This window comes from Nothobranchius furzeri, chromosome 2 (genome assembly GCF_043380555.1).
Source record: "Nothobranchius furzeri strain GRZ-AD chromosome 2, NfurGRZ-RIMD1, whole genome shotgun sequence".
NCBI classification, from domain to species: Eukaryota; Metazoa; Chordata; class Actinopteri; order Cyprinodontiformes; family Nothobranchiidae; genus Nothobranchius; species Nothobranchius furzeri.
The window spans coordinates 92969706-92991593 of NC_091742.1; the positions used below are offsets into that span (position 1 = coordinate 92969706).

General features: G+C 42.9%; 1 protein-coding gene and 2 long non-coding RNA genes across 3 annotated transcripts in view; 2 read left to right on the forward strand and 1 right to left on the reverse strand.

Moving 5' to 3' along the window:
- Window positions 1–962: 962 nt before the first annotated feature.
- The window catches only part of LOC107373531 (gastrula zinc finger protein XlCGF57.1-like), a 47004-nt gene continuing 26078 nt past the window's right edge, over window positions 963–21888 (reverse strand). The window contains exon 4 of the mRNA XM_070548220.1: window positions 963–5497. Within this exon, the coding sequence (XP_070404321.1) occupies window positions 4131–5497 (1367 nt within the window). The 3' untranslated portion in view covers window positions 963–4130. The remainder of the gene's footprint in view (window positions 5498–21888) is intronic.
- On the forward strand, window positions 11334–14797 carry LOC139066205 (uncharacterized). Its single transcript, XR_011519152.1, has 4 exons — window positions 11334–11467; window positions 13786–13908; window positions 13979–14196; window positions 14620–14797. It is a non-coding gene; the product is annotated as an uncharacterized lncRNA (long non-coding RNA).
- LOC139066203 (uncharacterized) lies at window positions 14815–15667 on the forward strand. The gene is made up of 3 exons (XR_011519149.1): window positions 14815–14927; window positions 15000–15032; window positions 15109–15667. It is a non-coding gene; the product is annotated as an uncharacterized lncRNA (long non-coding RNA).

The following is a 21888-nucleotide window of genomic DNA, read 5'->3' on the forward strand; positions in this document are numbered from 1 at the left end:
TTGGCAACACCCTAGGAGGAGCACTTAATTTGCAACTCAGGGCAGCGCAAGAGGGAGGAGCAAATAATCGGCTTGTTTTGTTTGTATAATCGTTCAAACCTCAGATCGTAATTATGATTAAAATTCAATTAATTGAGCAGCCCTACTTTAATGTTGAAATGATTCAGAAACAAAACCATCATAACAGCCCTAGACAGATGAAGACACGAGACATTCTGTATAAAAGACGATCATGTCTCCTGTCAAGTGTTGATGATCCAACAGCGGACTGAACCAGAACCGCTCTGAACTCTGTCATTTACCATCTAAACACACATTGTTCATGATTCTTCCTCAATAGTTTTTTTGACACTACTGGCTCTGTCAGGTTTGTCTTTTTCAGGATTCATTTTTAGTCTAAAAATTTCCCTTTAAAAATTTTTTTTAATTGTGGTCTTTGTTCGTCTTTTTTTTCAGTTTTGTCGTTCTTATAAAGCGCCTTGTGAGCTTATCTTGAGGGACACTATATACAAATATTTTTTCTTCTGCCTAGTGGTATGCAAGCACATTACAGCAGTACTTGGAAACAGTTCATATTTCATTTCCCAGATGATGGTTCAGTGATTCGACAGCATTTGCTGAATCTTACTTAAAAATCAAAACAAAACAAAAGCATTGGACTGTGATCTGTATTGCTTAATTCACAAATGAATAAACTCACAGCTTTTATCAGTGATAATGGCAAAAAATGCCTAAACCACAACTACATGAAAAAATCAGGACAACTGCACGATGCTGCGCTGAGAGAGGGCATGAAGCCTCGTTCACACTGAATACAGAACGCATGCAGAAGTGCTAAGTGTCTGTGATTAATTGTCCACCAGCAGTGATTAGTTGTGTCATCAGAAATAAAGGGAATGTGGTTAATTTTCATGCTGAGCTGTTTCTTGGAGTGCTATGACTCAATCATGGCAAAGTTTGAGTTAAAAAAGATAACCGGTTTATTACAATCTAGTCCATGTTAATACAAGCATCGGTACACTGGTGGAGAACCATGCAGCCCAGAAGTGGTTCTGTATTTCCAGCATCTGTCCACTGCTTATAACTCTGCAATAGCATCTCTAACAACTCTGGTACAGGCACATTCCTAAGCCTGCTTAGAATAGCAAAATGCTAATGTAGGAGAATGGAGTCTCCACAGAGCTGCCTTGTAATTTATGACTTCTTGACAACAGTCCCAGCTGTCTCTCCACAGCCTTTACGGTGGGATTTCTTCTTAAACCGGGCGTACACTGTGCGACTTTTTCACTTTTTGAGCCGATTTTCCAGTCGTGCGAGAATCCACGACATCGGGGCGAGTTTTGCGCCAAGCGGTCGTGTAGTGTACAGGGGGTTACGAGAGGCGATTAACACTACGTGACCAGCTGCCGATCAGCAGTCGTGAGGTCGCACGGACTTCTGGCGTGTTTAATATTTCGCTCGTCCCTCGTGAAGGTATCGCACTGTTGATGCGGCGCTGCGAGCAGCTGCGACCCAAAATGTATCAGAACCAGTGGCGGCTGGCCAGTAGAGGGCGATAGGGCGCCGCCCTCCCAGTTTTCCCCAGTGTTTTTAATTTTTATTTGAAAAAATAAATAAAATTAACAATAATCACATATTCTAAGTTAATTGTGTGTTTTGTAACAAAAACTAATCATATATATATATATATATCTATATTGGTCTCAGCCGAGCTGTGGAGGCGACAGAAAGGCTGTGGGCTGTGTTTCAATCGCCCAAACAGCACGGAACCAGCAGGCCAATTGCTGACAAGAAAATCAAACGGTAGGAATGGGAATGTATCCAATCAGCGTCGACGTTGTTTCAGAAGCATGATGGGCGATAGAGCTACCGCCAAAGGCTTTCGTCGGTGTTCGGTAGAACTCCGAGAGTCTCGACTACTCCAGCACGTTTTTGGTCGTGACGCAGATGTAATAGACATGGACGCCAGTGAGCCTACAACCAGCATACCGGATCTCAGCAGCCACTGAATTCAGTTCGGTCTCTTCTCCAGTATCCGTTCGAGAGGAGAACTATGGTGGAAAAACTTAATGTCAAAGAGCTTGGACCAGATCAGCCCGACGTAAAGATAAGCCAGCAGGACAAGGAGAAGGGTAAACTGTACACACGAGGCTTCTCCCGAAATTGGTACACTAGGAAGGCTTGGCTAGCTGGATGCAATCACGCTAATGCGTTATTTTGCTTTTTCTGTTTGTTATTCAAAACGGCTGGGATCCACAGTAATGTGGATGTGGAACTTGTGTCTCATTAGGGACTCCATTCATTCTCTGACTGAGGAATGCAGCGCATCAATGCAGCAGCAGCCAGCAAAGAAACAGAGGACGTTTGGACAGGGAGAACAGCAGCTGGGTGCAGAGGTAAGCTGTACATTACATTTCTGTGAACAAGACAATCAGAATCAGAAATCCTTGGTTGTCCCACAAACCGGGACATTTGTTTAATAACATGTACATTGTTTAATGTGCAATAACTGTAAAAACTAATTTCAACACACATACCTATTATACATATTTAATCATGTAAATGTGTATTTCAAGTAAATTTGTACATACATCAATCTGATTCCCTTTTACTTGTTACACTTCTGCTGCAGCAAACAAATTTCCCAGCTTTTGGGACAATAAAACATTTCTGATTCTCAATGAGATGTTTTTACATTTGAAGTAAAAACATCTGATTGAGAACCAGAAATGTTTTATTGTCCCAAAAAGTGGGAAATATGACATTTGTAAGAGGATACTGATGACATTATTTCCTATGAAAGTGTTTCCACTTTCCATAAGTCCTAACAGTGTACATTTCTGGCATTTTGTCTAAGTAGTGTTTACTACCATTACTGTAACAGTGACCTGCTCATAATTTTTCGTGTTCACTCAAATGTTAAAATTAAACAAAATGTTTTTGTTACTTGCCTCTTGCATTGCCTATTTACCATTTATGGTCATGTTATTTTATGTGCAATTTAATGCAGTATTTTTCAACCTTGGTCTGCAAGGCAGTGTGCCAATAGTCAGACACACCTGGATTAATCAGATTGTCCAATGATGTAAGACAGGAAATAAAAGAGCTGTGCTTAATTCAGGAAATAGTGAAGTTGTGCACAAAGCTCAGAAAGCACAAGCTTGTTTAAAAAAAAATAGCAAAGCCCCACCAAAAATATTTTTCACCAGCCGCCACTGATCAGAACCGCTCACGGCGCATGCGCGATCCTGCATCAACGCCGCTTGCTCGCTATTTCCCTAATAACACACGCTGTTCGTTTTTGTTTCTACACGTTTTTTTTTTACTCACAAAGATTGTCAAGAAAGCGTGTTTGTCGTGTTCATGTCAAATTAAACTGATCACAAACACAGATTTACTTTCTTTATTTCGGTTTACTCATCCAAATCCCTGTGTCCTCCTGCAGTGCTCCCGAAGGACAACAGGCAAAACAAGACAAAAAAGTCTGACGTGTTGAGTAAAAACTGCCATTTTTAGCATATTTTTAGGGCCGACGTGTTGCTACCAGACGTACAGTGTGAGCAGTCAGGTCGCAACCGAGAACTGGGTCGTGCAGTGTGAGCGCATGACTCGTGAGATCTGCCCTGCGAGGAAGTCGTACAGTTTGAACTGAAGCTGAGTGCTACGAGTGAAAAAGTCGCACAGTGTACGCCCGGCTTTAGGGGCTCCAAATGAATAAGGACACATTATTTTTAAGCTGCAGTTATTACAACATTGTATGCTATTGTTTTATATACAGATAAATTGTTTAAACAGACGCCACCGGTATCTAACAGCTTTAAATTGCAGTGGGTTATGTACTACAATCATCATATGCCTGTTGTCTTGTCTGTTTCTTCAATACAGGATGGTATAACAGTTTTTTCTCAGTTTTTAAGTAATATTTTTTTGTATTCAGAATTCATGAATGGACATCTCAAATGTTTGGTTAAGGTCTGAGTTTAAAAAACAAAGGAGATTTGAAAAAGAAAATCAAAAGAAGAGGTGGCTCAAGGGCCGAGTAAGGACTTGATCAACGATAGTTGAGCAGAGGCACTAGACTAAACTTAAGGTTGTGAAAAAACTAAATAGTACATTTGGAAGTACTGTTGTTAAATAAATTCCTCGAGCCATGTGTGGATGCTCGAATGTCTCTTTAAATTTGTCTTTTGGCTAAATCTTTGTCCACACAGCTCACAGGCAAAAGGCTTCTCTCCTGTGTGGACTTTCATGTGACAGTTTAAACTTGCCTTTTGGGTACATCTGTATTCACAGAGCTCACAGGCAAAAGGCTTCTCTCCTGTGTGGACTCTCATGTGTGTGTTTAAATGTGACTTTTGGTTACATCTGTATCCACAGAGCTCACAGGCAAAAGGCTTCTCTCCTGTGTGGACTCTCAAGTGTGTTTTTAAACTATGTTTATGGCTAAATCTTTGTCCACAGAGCTCACAGGCAAAAGGCTTCTCTCCTGTGTGGACTCTCATGTGAGCGTTTAAACTAGTTTCATGGCTAAATCTTTTCCCACAGAGCTCACAGGCAAAAGGCTTCTCTCCTGTGTGGACTCTCAAGTGTGTTTTTAAACTATGTTTATAGCTAAATCTTTGTCCACAGAGCTCACAGGCAAAAGGCTTCTCTCCTGTGTGTACTCTCATGTGATCGTTTAAACTAGTTTCATGGCTAAATCTTTTCCCACAGAGCTCACAGGCAAAAGGCTTCTCTCCTGTGTGGACTCTCATGTGTGTCTTTAAACTAGCCTTATGGGTACATCTGTATCCACAGAGCTCACAGGCAAAAGGCTTCTCTCCTCTGTGGACTCTCATGTGTGTGTTTAAATTAGGTTTACGGCTAAATCTTTGTCCACAGAGCTCACAGGCAAAAGGCTTCTGCCCGGTGTGGCCTTTCATATGACGGGTTAAACTGAACATTTGGCTAAATCTTTTTCCACAGTCATCACAACTAAAAGCTTTTGGTTGTTTCTGGACTTTTCTACATGAGCCTCCATGTTGCTTCTCTTTCACACATTTTGTTTTCACACATTTTGTATTAACCGAACACTCTGAAGACTTCACTGCTGAATGACTTGTCACTCTCACATGTTCCTGAAGAGACCACTTGTGGAGGAACCGTATACCACACACAGGGCAGCTAAATGATTTGATGACGGTCTTGATATCCGACTCTGAACACTTGTTCTCATTACAGCCATGGTCTCCGTTTCCAGTTTCAGGCCCAGAGTCTGAAAGCTCAGAGTCTAGATTCACATCATCTTCATCTTCTCCACTGACTTCAATCTCTGAAGAATCGGATGTTTTTTCTTTAGGGTCCAGATCTAGGTTCTTGCTAGTTTCTGCTCCTCCACCAACTTTTGCTGTCATCTGCCCAGCCAAGCTGCTGGTTGGGACACCTCCGTCTTTCATTTGATGGTTGTGGAAATGTAAGAGCAGAGGTTTCTCATCCGTCTCTTCTCTCTTCCTTGAAACTGCAGTGAACCAAACAGAAATATATAAAAGATAAATATTCAGTAAAAAGAGAAGATAAAAGACCTAGGGGTGTATTTGCAATCAGTAATATACATAACAAATGTTGGTAAACACATTACTATTTATGGTAATGCAGTACTTTAACAAATAACTATGAATCTAATGAGTTGCTTTTAAGTCCAGACATCACTATGCGATTGGTAGAAGGAAAAAAACGCTATCCGCAAATTCTGATTAACGCCTCTCAGAGCCGGTCAAACCAGCCGTCCGTCGCTGCTACTGTGGATCCTAGAGATACCCTGACAGCAGCATCGCATCGGCCCCTCCCTTCCTTTCCCTAACACTGTAGGCACGCAGCAGCAAAAATGTAAACAAACATATCTGCCGAACCTTTACTCCGTGAGAGTGCTGTAAAGTTCGTATCCTACAATGAAATCACGGCGCGGAGGAAGCTCGATAAAATGCGTCACAACAGTAAATGTAATAGGTGTTTTAAGAAGAAACTGTGGGTGGAAAGAGGTGAGAATGTAAGGCTCACTGCATAAATTAAAACACAGAGCATCAACACTCGTCTGTAACCCATAAAATAATAATGAGCATCATGCTGCTAGATCAGCAGCTTGTGATGACAGTTAGTTCTGCTCACTAGGTCAGCTGACCTTAATCCACAAGATGGCTCATATGGCACTAGAATTCCAGATAAAGAGCTAGGAGCAAGGCCATTTAAACATTTGTAGGCCAGAACCAAAATCTTAAATTGAGCACAGAACTCAACTGGGATCCAATGCAGAGGCAACAACTGGAGTGATATGATCAAATCGACCAGTGCCAGTCTAAAGACGGGCTGCAGCATTCTGAACTAGCTGCAGCCTAGCAATACATCCATGATCAACACCCAAGTAAAGACTATTGCAGAAGCAGTGTTTCCCTCACATAGGCGTAGCCGTGGCGGCCCGCCACAGCTGAAATCCCAGTGCAACGCCTATAAGATCCCAAGTTTTATTGATTTTTTTTTTTTTGCTATGTTTTTTGAAGAAGCAGCGGGAACTACTCTGTTGTTGCTTGTGATCACAGCCAGCAGGCAGCAAGGAGGAGGAGGCAGGGCAGGGTGGTTACAGCTAGGGATGAGCCGGATACTCATTTCAGACGAGTATCCAGTACAGATAAAGCATTTTTGATGAATACGAGCATGAAACGGGTAAAACTCGTAAATATCTGTAATCGTGCTGAAGGAAAATCCTCATTGGGTAACTGACTGTCTTCACGCTCTGTGATTGGCCAGTAACATAGAGCGCCCGCCCCTCCCTACACACAAAACTCTGCAGCTGGGAGCTCAGTCCGTCTTGCCCATCCACGCACGCACGCACACAGACACAGACACAGACACACACACACACACACACATACACACAGACACACAGACAGACAGACAGACAGACAGACAGACAGACAGACAGACAGACAGACAGACAGACAGACAGACAGACAGACAGACAGACAGACACACACACACACACACACACACACACACACACACACACACACAGTAACGGATCTCTGTGCTTGCCTCACTGTTGCTGACGTTTCTTCAGTGCTCCCTAGGTTTTCTTCAGCTCGACTCATTTTCGGTTGAATATTTAAAGTTACTTTTTTCGTAACGTACGTGGTGCATTTGACAAGACAGAGCTGAAAACGGCTCGTGCATGCCCCCGCTCTGGTCGGGTTTTTTTTTTTCAACTCTCTCTCCCTCTCTCTCTCTCTCTCTCTCTCACACACACCTCAATCAACATTGTTTTGTTTAACTGTATGTAGGGCTGTCACGGTAACCGCAAAAATGAAATATCGCAATATGAAGAAACCCACCGCGCTGCATCATGGGCCACCGCGATTACTGAACTTGATTCAACTCAATGATGCATGTTGAGAAGGATGGCTGCACTGGTATCAAAACAAAATGTTACTTCGCTCCTTTGGGAGCACTTTCGTTTTCAGTATGTCAGCTGCTGCGCAGCCAGAGTCCTTGGCTGAGACAGAGCTGCCACCAGCGGCAAAATAAATAAATAAACGCTCGGAGACCTGCTGAAGTCCCGGACAAGCACTGCTTCTGCAACCGTCCCGAAGAGAGTTTGAGCTTAGCTGGAGCTCACTCGCAGGAGGAATGCATCCACCCTAAAGAAACCCCCCTGACATGGTGGAGCAACAACCGGGAGAGATTCCCTTTGCTCGCCAGAGTCGCACGCAAGTACGTGTGCGTTAGTGCAACGAGCGCACCGTCCGAGAGGGTTTTCAGTGTTGCTGGAAATGTTGCCACCCCTCTCAGATCCTCTCTCAAACCGTACATGGTTAACATGCTGGTTTTCCTTGTGGGTAACAAGGACGTGACCGAGCTATAAAGCACCGTCATTCTTGTGTGTGAAAGTGAAATGATAGTGCCCCGCGCCCGGTACATGTAATTTTTTATGCTTGATTTTAAACAACTAAACAAAATGGGGACTTGTTTCTTATTTGTTAGATGCTGCAGCCAAATTTGCATTTAAAAGTTAACCTTCTCCTGAATTTTGTTGTTTTTAAGTTCAGTCGGACTCCGACTGTCGGAGAAACAAACGTTACTGCGATCTGTGTTGTTACTGCCCTTTGATCTGCATTCAGTAAAGTGTTATAAAAGAAGGCACGGCAATTTTTAACCTTTTTTAAATGTGTAAACATTATGTTTAGATAGTACTGCAATAAAAAAAAGTGCTGCAATAATATCGCACACCACAATATTAAGCCACCCTGAATCACCGCAGGAGGAATTCCTCAACCGCGACAGCCCTAACTGTGTGTGGGAAAAATTCCAACAACATTAGGAAAAAATCAGTTTAATCAAATTAAAATAAAATGGTTCTAGTATTTCATATTTCCTAGTTCCTACTGCATGAGTTCAGATGCATTAATTCATGTACTTAAATATTAATGTTCTGATTTTACTGAAAAACTGGTTCTGTAATAGTTCCTTTACTATTGTGATCAAAAATATTTAATCTCAATTCTGAGGCTGCTCTGTAAATAGTTTTCAAATAAACAATACACATAGCAACTTCTGATCAATCCTTATCAATTTCAGATTTAAAATAATGTATTGATGTAAACCACACCCACTAATTTCCAAATAATAAATAAGAGGTGCATTCATCTGTGTATCTCCTTTGATCTGCATTAGTGATAATTTCAGCACCAGAACAATGAAGCAAAGAAACAGATTCCTGAGTTTATGTTAGTAATTTTATTTATTAGATGCATCTGATCTGTTCTATTTTTCTCTGAAATGAGATCAAATCAGTGCTTCTATGGGTTGTCTCCTCTCTGCACTAGAAACATGTACTTTATTATAATGTTCACTGTAATGCATCTTGATGGTCTTAACAAATAAATTCAATCAAAGATATTGGTCAATAATGCCAAATATGTAAATTTGTGTTTCAGTCATTTTTATACTGGCTTAAAAATCCTTCATTAAGTCTACTAAGCAGGGGTGTAGAACGTGTTTAATAGGGCCAGCCCAGTAATGATATTGGACCTAAATAAAGGGGGCAGAAGGAGATGTTTTTCCAGACGCCAAGAAAAGTTAAATGCAAACCCCCCCCCTGCAAAGTGTGTCACTGAGAGTTTAAAACAAAAATTATTCTTGTGCAAATATTGGTGTATTCACCTTTAATACTAGTTATTAAAATGCAGCAGTTGCTGGATTGGTTAAGTTCAAAGTAGAGTGCATCAAATAAAACAATATTAACATAAAGGTGAGACATGATCATCCTGAGCTTTAATATAAAAACAGCTGGACATTTCTGGTTATCTTGAAGACGTTTTTCTTCTCATCCTAGAGGCCTCTTCACATTGGTTGTGAGTAGAAGGCTGTGAGTTATGGTCAGAAATAAACACACTGACGGTCTTTCTTTAGTTTCTCTTTTGAAAACGTTTTAGTCCAAACAAAGGTGATGTTATTGTTCATAGAATTAAAATTCAAGTCCAAGTAGGACCTGTGGTTAGTTGGCTCATTTGAAAAATGTAATGTTTTTGACCTTGAAAGAATCAGGAATCGTTAGGAACTGGAATTGAAACAGGGGAATCGTTCAAATTCAAACGATGCCCAACCCAACTTTTTGTCTGAAGTGATTAACGTAACTGCAGTAAACGTTGACAGATAAAAATAGATTGTGACAGGATTTTTTTAGACCCTGCTGGGGTCACTCAGTGATGCACCCATTGACAACCCAACTCTGGTAATTGGCAGCTCCATAGTCAGAAACGTGGCAGAGACTCCAGCAACCATAGTCAAATGTTTACCTGGGGCCAGAGCGGGCGACATTAAATCCTACCTGAAACTGCTGGCTAAGGATAAGCGTAAATACAGTAAGACTGCTAATTACGCTGGTGGTAACATACCTGCAAACTCGGGGTGTGGAAAAAGGTGACAACTACAATGCCCCCTCCCGTCTGTGGGGTTTGTAGTGACCTGCTCTGGCATTTACATACTTCTTGTTGGAATAATTAAAATAAACTCATCAACATGATTTTTTGCTAAATGCAAACTATTTTCTACCATGACGTTTAGACAGTCTCTGCTCAGAGAAACGAAAAAATATGCCTGACAAAAATGATTAGGGACCATCATATATTTTTAAACATTTTATGAGACTAATTCACACTCATGTTACAGCCCCCTGTATTTGGGCTGATGAGTTTATCTCCCTCTGTTCATCCTGTGAGGTGAACCCCATGATCCAGCTAAACTCCCCCACCAGAGGGAACCATTATCTGGAACCCTTTGGCCTGCTGCTGCTCCCCACAGGGCAGCTGGTGCACATCAGCTGATTAAGAGGTCTGCACAAACAGTTGAAAAGCCAGACTGAGAGCAGCTGGAGAGAGAAGCGCAGTGAATCGAGAGGTTTTGAAGCTGAGTAAAGAAGGAGCTGGAGAGAGGAGCTGGCATATAGAGGAATCGGTTGCGGCTGAACTGCTGAGCTGGAGAGCTGTGACTGAGACCAGACTGAGAGGTGCCGAGAGGGAAAAGCTGCGTTTCTGGTTGGAACGAGTTTCCTAGGATCTCTGAGCTGACATCCAGAGCATTCTCCAAGTGGTTGGGTTCTACACCCTATTGGCTGGAGTCAGAGCGAGTGAAGAGTACCACTAAGCTTATTTTATCAAGAAGTTGATTAATAGACTGTCATTACTAACGTCCCTCCACCAGTCACATTTTGGTTTAAAGCTCCTTTTGTAAATAATCCTCCGTAGTCTCCTTGAGTGTTATTCTCTTGAATATTCCTCCTTAGACCCCTTTGATTGTGTTTTACTCATTTGTCGACTTCCTTTGTTGGTCCTAGAGCCTTTGTATTAATGATAAATTAATACTTGTTGAGTGCCCACTCACTTTTTGTATTTTGAGTTCACTGGCTTTGGTTGGGAGCAAGCCCCCACAATGCCGCTCTAAAAATGGTCCCAACCCGGAAGTAAGAGAAATTGCAGTTCCACCCTCATCCGCTGGGGGCTGGTACCAGAAGCGAGCAAATCCTCATTGACCCCCATGTTAAAAATGCCATTTTCACAGCAGAAATAAACATGTTTACAGCCTGGTTCAAAAAATGGTTTTTTGTCTAAATTATCTAGTTTATACTCATGACAACTCTGAGGGGGGTGAATTTTTTTCTCACTCTTCTGTTTAAGTGTATTGAAAGCCTAAAATTCTGTATAATTAATGAGCATCCGACACACGTGACCGCCGCCTCAGACCCACGTGACCACAGAGCTAGCTCTGTGGAAAGGCCTCAGTACAGCCTCGGTCTCTCCTGGAAACTGTGTCGGGATTTTGAGTCTCTGTGCTTGTGAATTCTGTTTAGGATAATATTGGTGCAATTGTTGGACAAAATGACTTGCTGTGGTATTAATTGCACTAATAGAGCGTCCAAGGAGTCTCCACTTCATTTTTTTCGGTAAGTTAAAATCTATATTTGTATTTTATGTCACTGCTGCCTTTAAACTAGCTGAGTTTACCGAAGTAGCTAGCTAACTATCATTTTAACATGTAGCATGTACTGTTTAACCATGAAATTTAAATGTAAAATACGATAAAATAATTAATAGGGCATATTTCGATGGGTAAAAGGGTAAAACCCAGTGCATTTAAGATAAAAATGGGTTGAAAGATGACGCAGCGCGCCGCTTGGAGGGACACCTGTGCTCCATTCTTTCATCCGGTAATCCCCGACCGATGCGGCGCCTACTTGCTGCGCCTAGGTGCTGCGCGGTCTGACCGCTCGTGGAGTTTTTCATGTCTGACTTTAACCGCATCTAATACTGTATTACGGCGTGAGCGCAACAGCGACAACTTAATATCGATGTGTAAGCAGCCTGAGTGGTAGGGTGTTTTCATCTGAACCCTTAAAAGCTCCAGCAGGCTATGCTGCACTATTGACGTGTTAGCGCGCGGCGCTAACAACTTAGCAACGTGACATGTCTCTGAGAAAGCGTAAAACACGGACGCTTCTTCTGAAGCGGAAAATAACACTTTTTCTTAAGCAGAGCAGGATGTCGCCTCGGCTCGTTCACGGCCGAGCCGGACTGAGCTCGATAACATTGACCAAGCACAGCCACTGGGTCGTTGTAGCTGCCACCAGGCCTGCTGAAGGAACTCCAGCGGGTTTCATCAGACTCGTAAAGTTTCTTGTTTTTGCTGGGGATTTCTGTATTTTACCGCTCCCTCCTGCAGTCTTCCCCTATTAAAATTTAAAATGTGTAACTTTATGTATTGTGATGAATATTCATGTAAAACTAAAACGTTAGGCATTTAGGGGGAAAAAACAAAATAATAAACATTATACAGATGTCAAATAAATCAAACTGTAATTAAACTATATATTTTCAAAGTCATATAGACAGCATGATGGTTTGTGTGATCCGCACGGTTTCACTTACACCCCTTTAATGATCAGGCTGTTTTTTATTATTTTTATCAGCTGATAGCAGTTAAAATTATGGTAAAAAATACTTTTATCTGTTTTTGATAACTTAATGCCCAGGAAGAGCATCTCCTCTAGACATTAAATATAACCCAAATGTTTTATTATGAGCAGATCTGATGAAGGTGTAGACAAGCAGTAACTTGTTTAGAGTCCAAACTCTTACTAAAGCTTTTGAAAAGAAAAAATGGTTGAATTTTGAGAAATATCCACAACAGGGGAGCGAGACCTCTGAAAAATGTATATTTTCTCTGAATTCATAGAATAATGTGAAGATTCTGGGAAAAGTTGGGATTCTGAGATTAAAACGTAAATCTTTCTAATCATAATTCTGGCCGTTTTTGTGTCCTTCTGCTGTGGAAAGTCGTGCAACATGAAGATACTGAGAAGATGCTTAAAACCTGTATTTTTATTCCATCCATAAATAAAATCATGAGCTATTTTTTTAATCCAAATTTGATCCAAAGGGCATTCGTTGGTTCCAGACCCGTTCTAGAACATTCCTCTAATCTTAAAGTCATCATCAGTTTGTTCCTTTTAACAAATATTTATTTGTTCAAATATTTAATATTTATAACTGGAATATTTGTTCCTCCCTCTCCCACTGCAGTTAGTCCTGTCCTGCAACCCTGTTTTTGCAGCTTAGTGAAGCCAACCATCACTAACCTGGGGGTGGTTTTGGACCCAGAGATGCGGATGGACTCCCACATTAGCCAGGTGGTTAGATCCTGCTTTTCCCGGCTTCGCCAGCTACCAAAGATGAAGTCCATCCTGAAAGACGTGTCATATTTTCTCCCCAAGCCGGACCTGACCGTCATGTATCGGTCCAAAATAGTGTGATGATATTGTGTTTTTTGTACATAACAGACTTTTTAACAGACAAATGTGTCGCATTCTCCTACACCTCTTCACGGGCTCGCCACAGTAAATATTCTATTTGGCGAGAGATAAACTTTATTGTATTTATCCTAGTGAATCTATAATTAAACGGGTAAACTAGTAGCACCACATCCAACATCAAAGAAAGTAAAATGTTACTATCAGGAGAGGGAGAATGTTTAAGTGGTTAGCAGCAGTGTGCTAGACGATGGCCCCCTCCATGAGGCCACCACAGCTCAGCAGAACATCATTGTAGCTTCTTCTGGGGAGAAAAACACTTAGAGAGAAAATAAAGTTAACAGCTGAAATAGCAGGAAATAATACAGTTAAAGAGCAGATTGTAGAAGAAAGAAAGCCCTGGGTTAAACTGGTCTGTCTACTGCATAATGCTGAACTCTAACATGTGTCCTCAGGGAAGGACCTGATTGGTGTCCAGAACCTGCTGAAGAAGCACCAGGCTCTGTAGGCTGAGATCACAGGTCATGAACCTCGCATCAAGGCTGTCACCCAGAAAGGAGAGACCATGGTGGAAGAAGGTAGAGCAGGTCTGGTCCTGACATGTTTCTGAGGTGTCTGCAGGTTCTGGCTCACTTTTTTTGGGTCCAGGTCCCTTCGCTGGTGAGGAAGTGAAGACTAAACTGTGGGAGCTTCATGGACGTTGGGACACGCTGAAGGCCAAGGCGTCCCAGAGGAGGCAGGACCTGGAGGACTCTCTGCAGGCCCAGCAGTACTTTGCGGATGCTAATGAGGCCGAGTCCTGGATGAGGGAGAAGGAGCCTATCGTTGGAAGTCCAGACTAAGGGAAAGACGAGGACTTGGCCGAGGTATGGAAGTCCCTTCCTGAGAAACTCCAATCGCTTTTCTTTGCTCTCTTTCCAGTCCTTCATAATTAGTGTTTCTGTATTTGTCATTTCCTTCGGTTGTCTACCAGACGTCGTTGCTCGTTTGAGCGTCTCATGGGTTAGGGGTAGAAGTGCTGGCCTCGCACAGGAAGTGATGACAAACGTGTTCCCGTCGCTCTTATTTCAAACGGTTTACAAGCTGTGATGTGTGTTCCCGCTGCAGAGCAGCCATGACACGTGGCAGCTGGCAGAAGGCTCACGCTTTTCCACTAAACACCCGCAGAGCTGCATCTGCGGTGAACTGAGCAGGGTTTGTTTTACGGTGGCGGATCCGATTGGACCATCGCTGCGAGAAAGCTCCACTTGTGTCAGACGAGCTGAAGGTTCTGATGTTCTGCTCCACAGGCTCTCCTGAAGAAGCACGAGGCCCTGATGTCGGACCTGTCGGCTTACGGCAGCAGCATCCAGGCCCTGAAGGAGCAGGCCCAGTCCTGCAGGGTGAGTTCAGAACCCTCGGCCCGTCAGAACATTCTTATCCACCACGTTCTAACACCAGACCTGTTAACCCGACAGCAACAAGGTAATCAGCAGGTGCTTTTGTCCTGCAAGACCTGAAGGCCAACGAGCCCCGCCTGAGGGACATCAACAAGGTGGCATCTGAACTGGAGTCAGAAGGTCTGATGGCTGAGGAGGCTCCTATGGTTCAGGCTCAGGTGAGCGTCACCTGTCTGCAGCAGCTGGTCCCTCTCACTTCCTGGTTTAACTCTGCTCGTCTCTGTTTGTAGCAACAAGAACATCTGGGTTCTGCTCCTGGAAAGGTGCGTGTTGTCCTCCGCCTCCACCAGAACCAGACGTGGTGTTTATGTTACCACTCATTTGTTTGTTTGTTTACAGGATGAAGCCGACTCTAACATGGCGTCACCCTGGAAGGTGAGTTCATTCAGCTGATCAGAGGTCACCTCTGATGGCCGCAGTCACGGCCGACCGTGCTGACATCACACAGGAATTCAGGTGACCCGGCAGGCACCAGGTGCTGGTGAAAGTGGGGACATGTCAGCTGGTTGCCATGGCTACAGTTATCTTTATGCATCTGTATGACTGCTGACTGGTGTGTGTTTCCTGTGACCTTTGACCTCAGACCGTACGGTTGGGCGTTCAGACGACGGCTAACTTTAATTCCATCAAGGTAAGAGGAAGCTCTTCCCTTCCTGTCTGAGCGATCCGTCTCCAGGTTTCCTCGTCCGGCGTCCAGCCCGCTGGCGTCCACCTTCATCTCACCTTCATCTCATCTCACTTCATTTATAGTGCAATACTTTCACATAATCATTTTCCCACACTTCTGTATACCTGTATTTTGTTGTTTTTCAATAAAGAATGACAAATTATTAAAGTTTGGTTTTTGTTGCACACAAATATATATCTGTAAAAAATATCTACAAAGCTAATGTTTACATAACAAGTATGATTGGGTTTTGCAATACGGCACTCAAGTTTATTTTAGTAAGATTTTTAAACCAAGTAAAGTTAGTAAAGAACACATTTCTATTGTCTGCTAAGAAACTGTTGGGATTTAAAATGGGCCTGTTGTACAAATAACTTGTAAATGATTATTCCTCACTTTTGTCTTAACCAAAGAAATTCCAGTAATTGAGCAAAAACATTTATTTTTAACACTACATTTTATAAAACAGGGCGCAAAGTGTCGGCACATGTATGTATGTCGATGGTCCGCCCCAACCAAACCAAGAGACACAGACGTCAGGGAGGCCAAGGTTGTCTCTGCAGCTCTCTGGGCACCACGCCTCACGTAGCTGTCTCCAATGATGCAAATGGCTATGGAGAAAAAATAACAGGTTTGGCCTAGCTGTTTAAAGTACAAAACCATTCATGAAGTGGTTAAGACAAGTACTTGCTACTTACACTTGCTGCTTTGTGTAGCTGACGTTGACACACAGGCTGCCATGGTGACCTTTTAATAGATCTAAGAAAAAAATGTAATAAAAGAATGAAACTTAAACTCCCAAACCTCATGTCATATTTACTAATCAGCTATGGCTGATTTGTTTGGATCACAGTGAGTTACACTAATTCTAATATATTTTTATTTCTATTATACATACATACTTTTTAACTGTTATTTTCACATGACTGTTATCAGGCTCTCTTGTTCTGGTTCTGATGATAACTCTGTGTCTTCCAGTAAGTTATCTTGTGCTTACTTCATCTGTATAATGTCTCTTTACTTTTGGTAAATTGTACTGAGTCCAGAATAAAGGCTAGTTGGCTGTACAAGATACAAACAAGTATTACGTTTTGGAAATATATGAAACACCGCCAGCATCTGTTAGAGCCTGTGGCGGGGTGCTGACGGCTGGCTCCAGCCCAAGAATGAGCTCTCCACGCCGGCCGGGAGGGTTTGAAACACCGCCATCCTCTCCTCTGCTGGCTGTTCATTCTGTTATGGTTACCGGTGCTTGTGTTGCAATGTGAAACGCTTGGTCTCAGATTTTGTAAGAAAGATAATAAAATGTCCCCCCAAAATACGACTTAAATATATTTTCTCTTCTTCATGATACATTTAATGGCTGGTGCGACTCAGGAGTGATAGCGCCGAAAAAAACGGTACTGAAAACTTGCTCAAAGCAAAATGTATTCATTACGGAAATAAATTATAAACTTACCGATTTAAAACTTTTTTAATACAGGTACTTCTCACGAACAGGCGCAGAAAACCTCCACCTAAACTCCGTGTAAGGTTCAGGTCGATGGGTGTTCCAGTTAGCTCCGGTTGGGTTGAAGCTAGGTGGCTACATCCGTTAGCTCGGCTCCCACCTCCGCTTTAGCTTTGGGTTAGCCAGGGTTAGCTTCAGGTTAGCTCGTAGCTAGTTCGCCTGGGTGTCGTCACTCGAGCCCAGCCTTACAGCCACACCCTCAGCGCCTCCTCTCTTCCCTTTTATGGAATTGTCTGGGCTGGACGGAACCTGTGACACGGTCAAAATGGCGGTGGTGGCCACCTCCCATTATAGACAACAAACGTGTAATTGTAGGCAATGGAATCCGTTTGTCCAGTATGTACAGTCTATGGTTGGGAGTAGGGCCTTAGAGATTCAGGCTGCAACGCCCTTTGTGTGTTATCAAACCACCTTAGTGATTTTACTCCCAAATAGGGTTAAATATACTTTCCGATAATTGTTGAAAAACAGTTTTCTTTCCCTAAGTGGATATTATTATTTGAGATAGTGGATTAAATCCTCTCACTTTGTGTTTTGTCATCAGCCCTACAGGCCTGTTGGAGCATCCCACCTGTAGGCGCAGAGTCCAGGAGTTCCAAATAAAGTTTATTTTCATCATTTTAAGATGGTCTCGTCTTGGTTATGTTGCGGGTCCACCACTCCTAGTGAGTCTTGCTCAAGGCCTGTAACACTCAGAACAGCAAACATGGAAACATCTGAAAATATTCCAATATTCCCAAATACTGTAACCATCCCAAAAAGGTTATTGTTGTGGGTCATAAGTGCAGCTGCTCTGATGAGTTTGTTGTGATTAAATGTTTAGAAAGAGCTGCAGCTGCAGGTAAAAGTAGCTTTATCTCAGCTTGAATACTTTAATTAACCACTGCTAAGAGCAAATAGCTGATCTGACTCTTTAATGCAGCAGAAATGTTGTTATGAAATTATCTCATCAAGTGTTTCTCCTCCAGGGTCCTTCAATCTTCTGGTGCCCAGATCCATTCACTGGGGTTTGTTTTACTGGGGTTTGAGTAAGGCTGTAGCATACTGGGGGCCATTTCTTACCTGAAATAGTATTTATGTTACTAATATTACTGGTGATGTTTACTCCTGTATTCATTTAGACAAAAAATAATTATTTTTTAAAGAGGAAAAAAAAAAGACTTTCAGCACAATTAGTGTGTTTGTTTTTGACCACAACTTCTAACCCTGCTGCTCACAACCCAAGGTTTAGAGCTGAAAACGTCTCTTGGATGAGAGTTAATAACCAGAAACGTCCAGATGTTTTCATTAACTCTCTTAGGTTGATGGTGTCCAGGATGACTGGGAATCTACATCTACATGCTGAAGCACGACGCATCACAAAAGTCAAAAGGAAAACCGAAGCACTTAAATGTAGCTGCAATCAGTAACAATCTAACAGATTGAAACTATTAAAAGCTCTAAATATTTCAGGAAAGCCGTCGTCGTCGTCTTCCTCCACTTATCCGGGTCCGGGTTGCGGGGGCAGCATCCCAACTAGGGAGCTCCACACCGTCCTCACCCCGACCACCTCCACCAGCTCCGCCGTCAGGACCCCAAGGCGTTCCCAGACCAGATTGGAGATGTAAACTCTCCAATGCAGGGCCAGGTCAACACTTTGTTGTACCCTGGGCAACAATATTCAAGGGCCCCATCATCACGACCCAAGGATCACCATAATGTGGTCACATACAGAATATTTTAATGTAATATGCAGTAAATATACTCAATATTTGAATGCCTGACATCACGTAACCCGCTCAGGGTAACCTTTGACCCACCTCGTGTGGACTGACCAATGAGAAGAGGGTCTTAACTTAAGGCCCTCTCTTCATTGGTCAGTCTGCATGAGACTGACTCTCAACTGACGTTCAGTCATAGGCAGCGAAGCGTCTCTGTGCCGCGCAAAAGCCCGGGTGGACAGTTTGTTTAATATAGGGTGATCATATTTCCATTTCCAAACAAGAGGACAGGGGATCTGTGCCTATGACGTCACACTATGGCAACGCCACACAAACCACGTTGGGACCCATTTTTTTGTAAGAACTAAATTAATATCAGATTCTGCCAATAAAAGGGCTCTAAAACAATTCATATGTAAATATTTTGCATATTTATTGCAAAATCTCATTTTTCTGCTTTAGTGCTGCAACAAGGTTTTATTAATACTAAATTATTATACCTTTTGTTTTACTACAGCATCAGTAAGCTTCCTGTGCAGATTATTAAGGATGCTTGTTTCAGCTGTGAGATTAGACGATAGGATCAATGAAAAAATAAGTTGTCCCACACTCCATGGAAACTTTCAGAGAATCCACAAATAGTGGCTTTCAAATTGTTTTGTTACTTTTTGCAAGTTTAGAAAAGCAGCAGATGAGACAGCATGTCTGATAATTTAGTTTTTCATCTGATAATATTAGAACATGTCAGTAATGTCTGAGGGGCTTTTATAAACACTGTATAACTAACACTACTGGAGAGGGCATGAATTACACAGAGGCTTCTGGGGAGCCCAGTTAAGGGGGCGGGAGGGGGGGGTCATTTTGCCTTGGCCCCCAAAATGCCTTGAAACGGCCCTGGGTGTGTGACTGAGTGTTGAAGGTGATCTGAATTATATCAGATGTATAAATATGACATGTGTGTAACTTATTGTTTTATACAGGTAAAAACGTGTAGTGGAGATAAATCTACCTACATTTTACTTTTCGACAGTTTTGTTTTCTTGTTTTTATTTAACTATTTTCCTGTCCTGTCTGTCTCTCATCTTCCTGCATCTCCTCTAAACTCTCCAGAAAAACTGCTGCCTGGATTCTTACTTTTTCACCTCATCAGTTACTTCTGGGCAGATCAAAGGGATCTCCAGACCACAAAGCGGAGAGCGCGTTTCGATGCTGCGTCAGTGAGGTGAAATCACTGCAGCACAGGTGATGAGCTCCGCAGTAGCAGAGCGCTTCAGGCACAAATAAGACAGAAAGCAGAGAACATGTGCGGACATGAACTATCATGTGCTAAGTTTTTGGGTTGCGCCACTTTGAGAATGGGCCGTGCGCTGGAACAACGATCATCGCTATGTGTGCTCTCTGCTCAAAAGTCCATAAATGATGTAATATAGGTAGAAAACGTTTTATCCAGCTCCCCTGGATGTGTAGGATATCCATCTCCCCCATAATTCGATCCCTGCTCCTGGATGAAAAACCGGACATTTTCATCAATACAAGACCCCCCCCCCGGACAGAGTGAAAAGCGGACATATCTGGGGAAAAGAGGACGTACGGTCACACTAGTTTAATATAAACACACGGTCGGCAAGATGGCGCCTGTGCTTGGCTTCGCCGCGGTCACCGGCCACTTTTTCAAACTTTTCTCCACTAACCTCCTCTTTTCCACCTTGCTCCTGTCTGCGATCTCTTCGGTAGTGTCTCTGCTACCATCTCCTATGATCGCCAGACTCTTTTATCCTTCCTTTCATTCACGATAGCCCAAGATGCACCGAGGACGTACCTTCCTGTTTGTTTACCTGAATGGCGCACTGGCCCGGAAGCAATCGACGATCCAGAGCTGCGCACCTCTAGCGATGTTTGCCCGGTCCCGGGAAAACGTCGGAGGAAAAGAGGTAAACGAGCAGGAATCCAGGTGAGAATAAGACTTCTCTTAAAGCGTGGTTTATCTAGTAAACATCGGCGCGATCTTCTAGCTTCTTGTCCTTTGTTTGGTGACCTGAGCTCCACTTCCGCATGTCCGCCAGGCCACGTTGCAGCGCGGTTTCTCCGTCCAAGTTTTTTAAGGTCGGTTTATCCTCATTCCTCAGTGGTTTCTCCTCCTGTTCCCTCCATAAGTGGTTTTTATAAACACCGTGGATCTAACCCTGCTAATTTACGTCCACTAACTCCAGCTGTTTCTGTAGTTTCTGATTCCTCCTCCTCAATCAGTATGGCTCTATTAAATTCCTGCTCTGTAAACAATAAGACCTTCCTGCTCAATGATCTAATTCTGTCTAAAAACCTGGATTTTCTGTTTGACTGAAGTTTGGCAGCAAACATCTGATTATTCTGCTGTGATTGAACTCTGCCCGAGTGGTTATTCTTTTCTTAGCCAGCCCCGGGGTTCTGGTCGTGGTGGAGGCCTAGCTGTTGTTTTCAGAGACCATCTTCCATGTAGCTCTACAACCTCTGGTCACTTTGCTTCCTTTGAACTGCAGCTGATTAAAGTTGGGCGTAAGGACCCGTTCTACTGTGCTGTGGTTTATCGTCCACCTGGTCCAAACAGTTCTTTCCTTCAGGAGTTTAGTGACTTTCTATCCTCCACTGTGAAGCTGTCCAGACTGGTGATTGTTGGTGACTTTAACATCCACGTTGATGATCCCTCTGATCACTTTGCCATGAATTTCTCCAGCCTTATGGACTCCTTCAGCTTTACCCAGCAAGTTTCTGGTCCCACACACACACCAGGGGGCACACTCTGGACCTTGTTTTCACCCTGAGTCTAAATGCTGACAGTGTTTGTCCTGAGGACGTTTATATTTCAGATCACTATTGCATTTTCTTTAACTTGTCAGTTTCTGCGTCCCCACCTCCTGCTCGCCATATGGTTAGTTCTCGTTTTCTTAATGAGAGCACAGCTAGCAATTTTTCTGCTGCTTTTGATCCACCCTGTTCTTCTGATGACCCAGATTCCTTAACATCTCAGTTTAACGAGCACTGCCTCTCCATTCTGGACAACATCTGTCCTGTCAGAACCAGATCAGTTCCTGCAGTGAACCCTACTCCCTGGTTTAATGACAGCCTTCACAGCCTGAAGCGCCAATGCAGAAAAATTGAGCGTTTCTGGAAGAAAACCCATCTCCATGTCCATCTGCTGCACCTAAAGGATCTTCTGACATCCTTTAACTCTGCAGTCAGAGATGCTAGGGTTTCATATTTCTCCA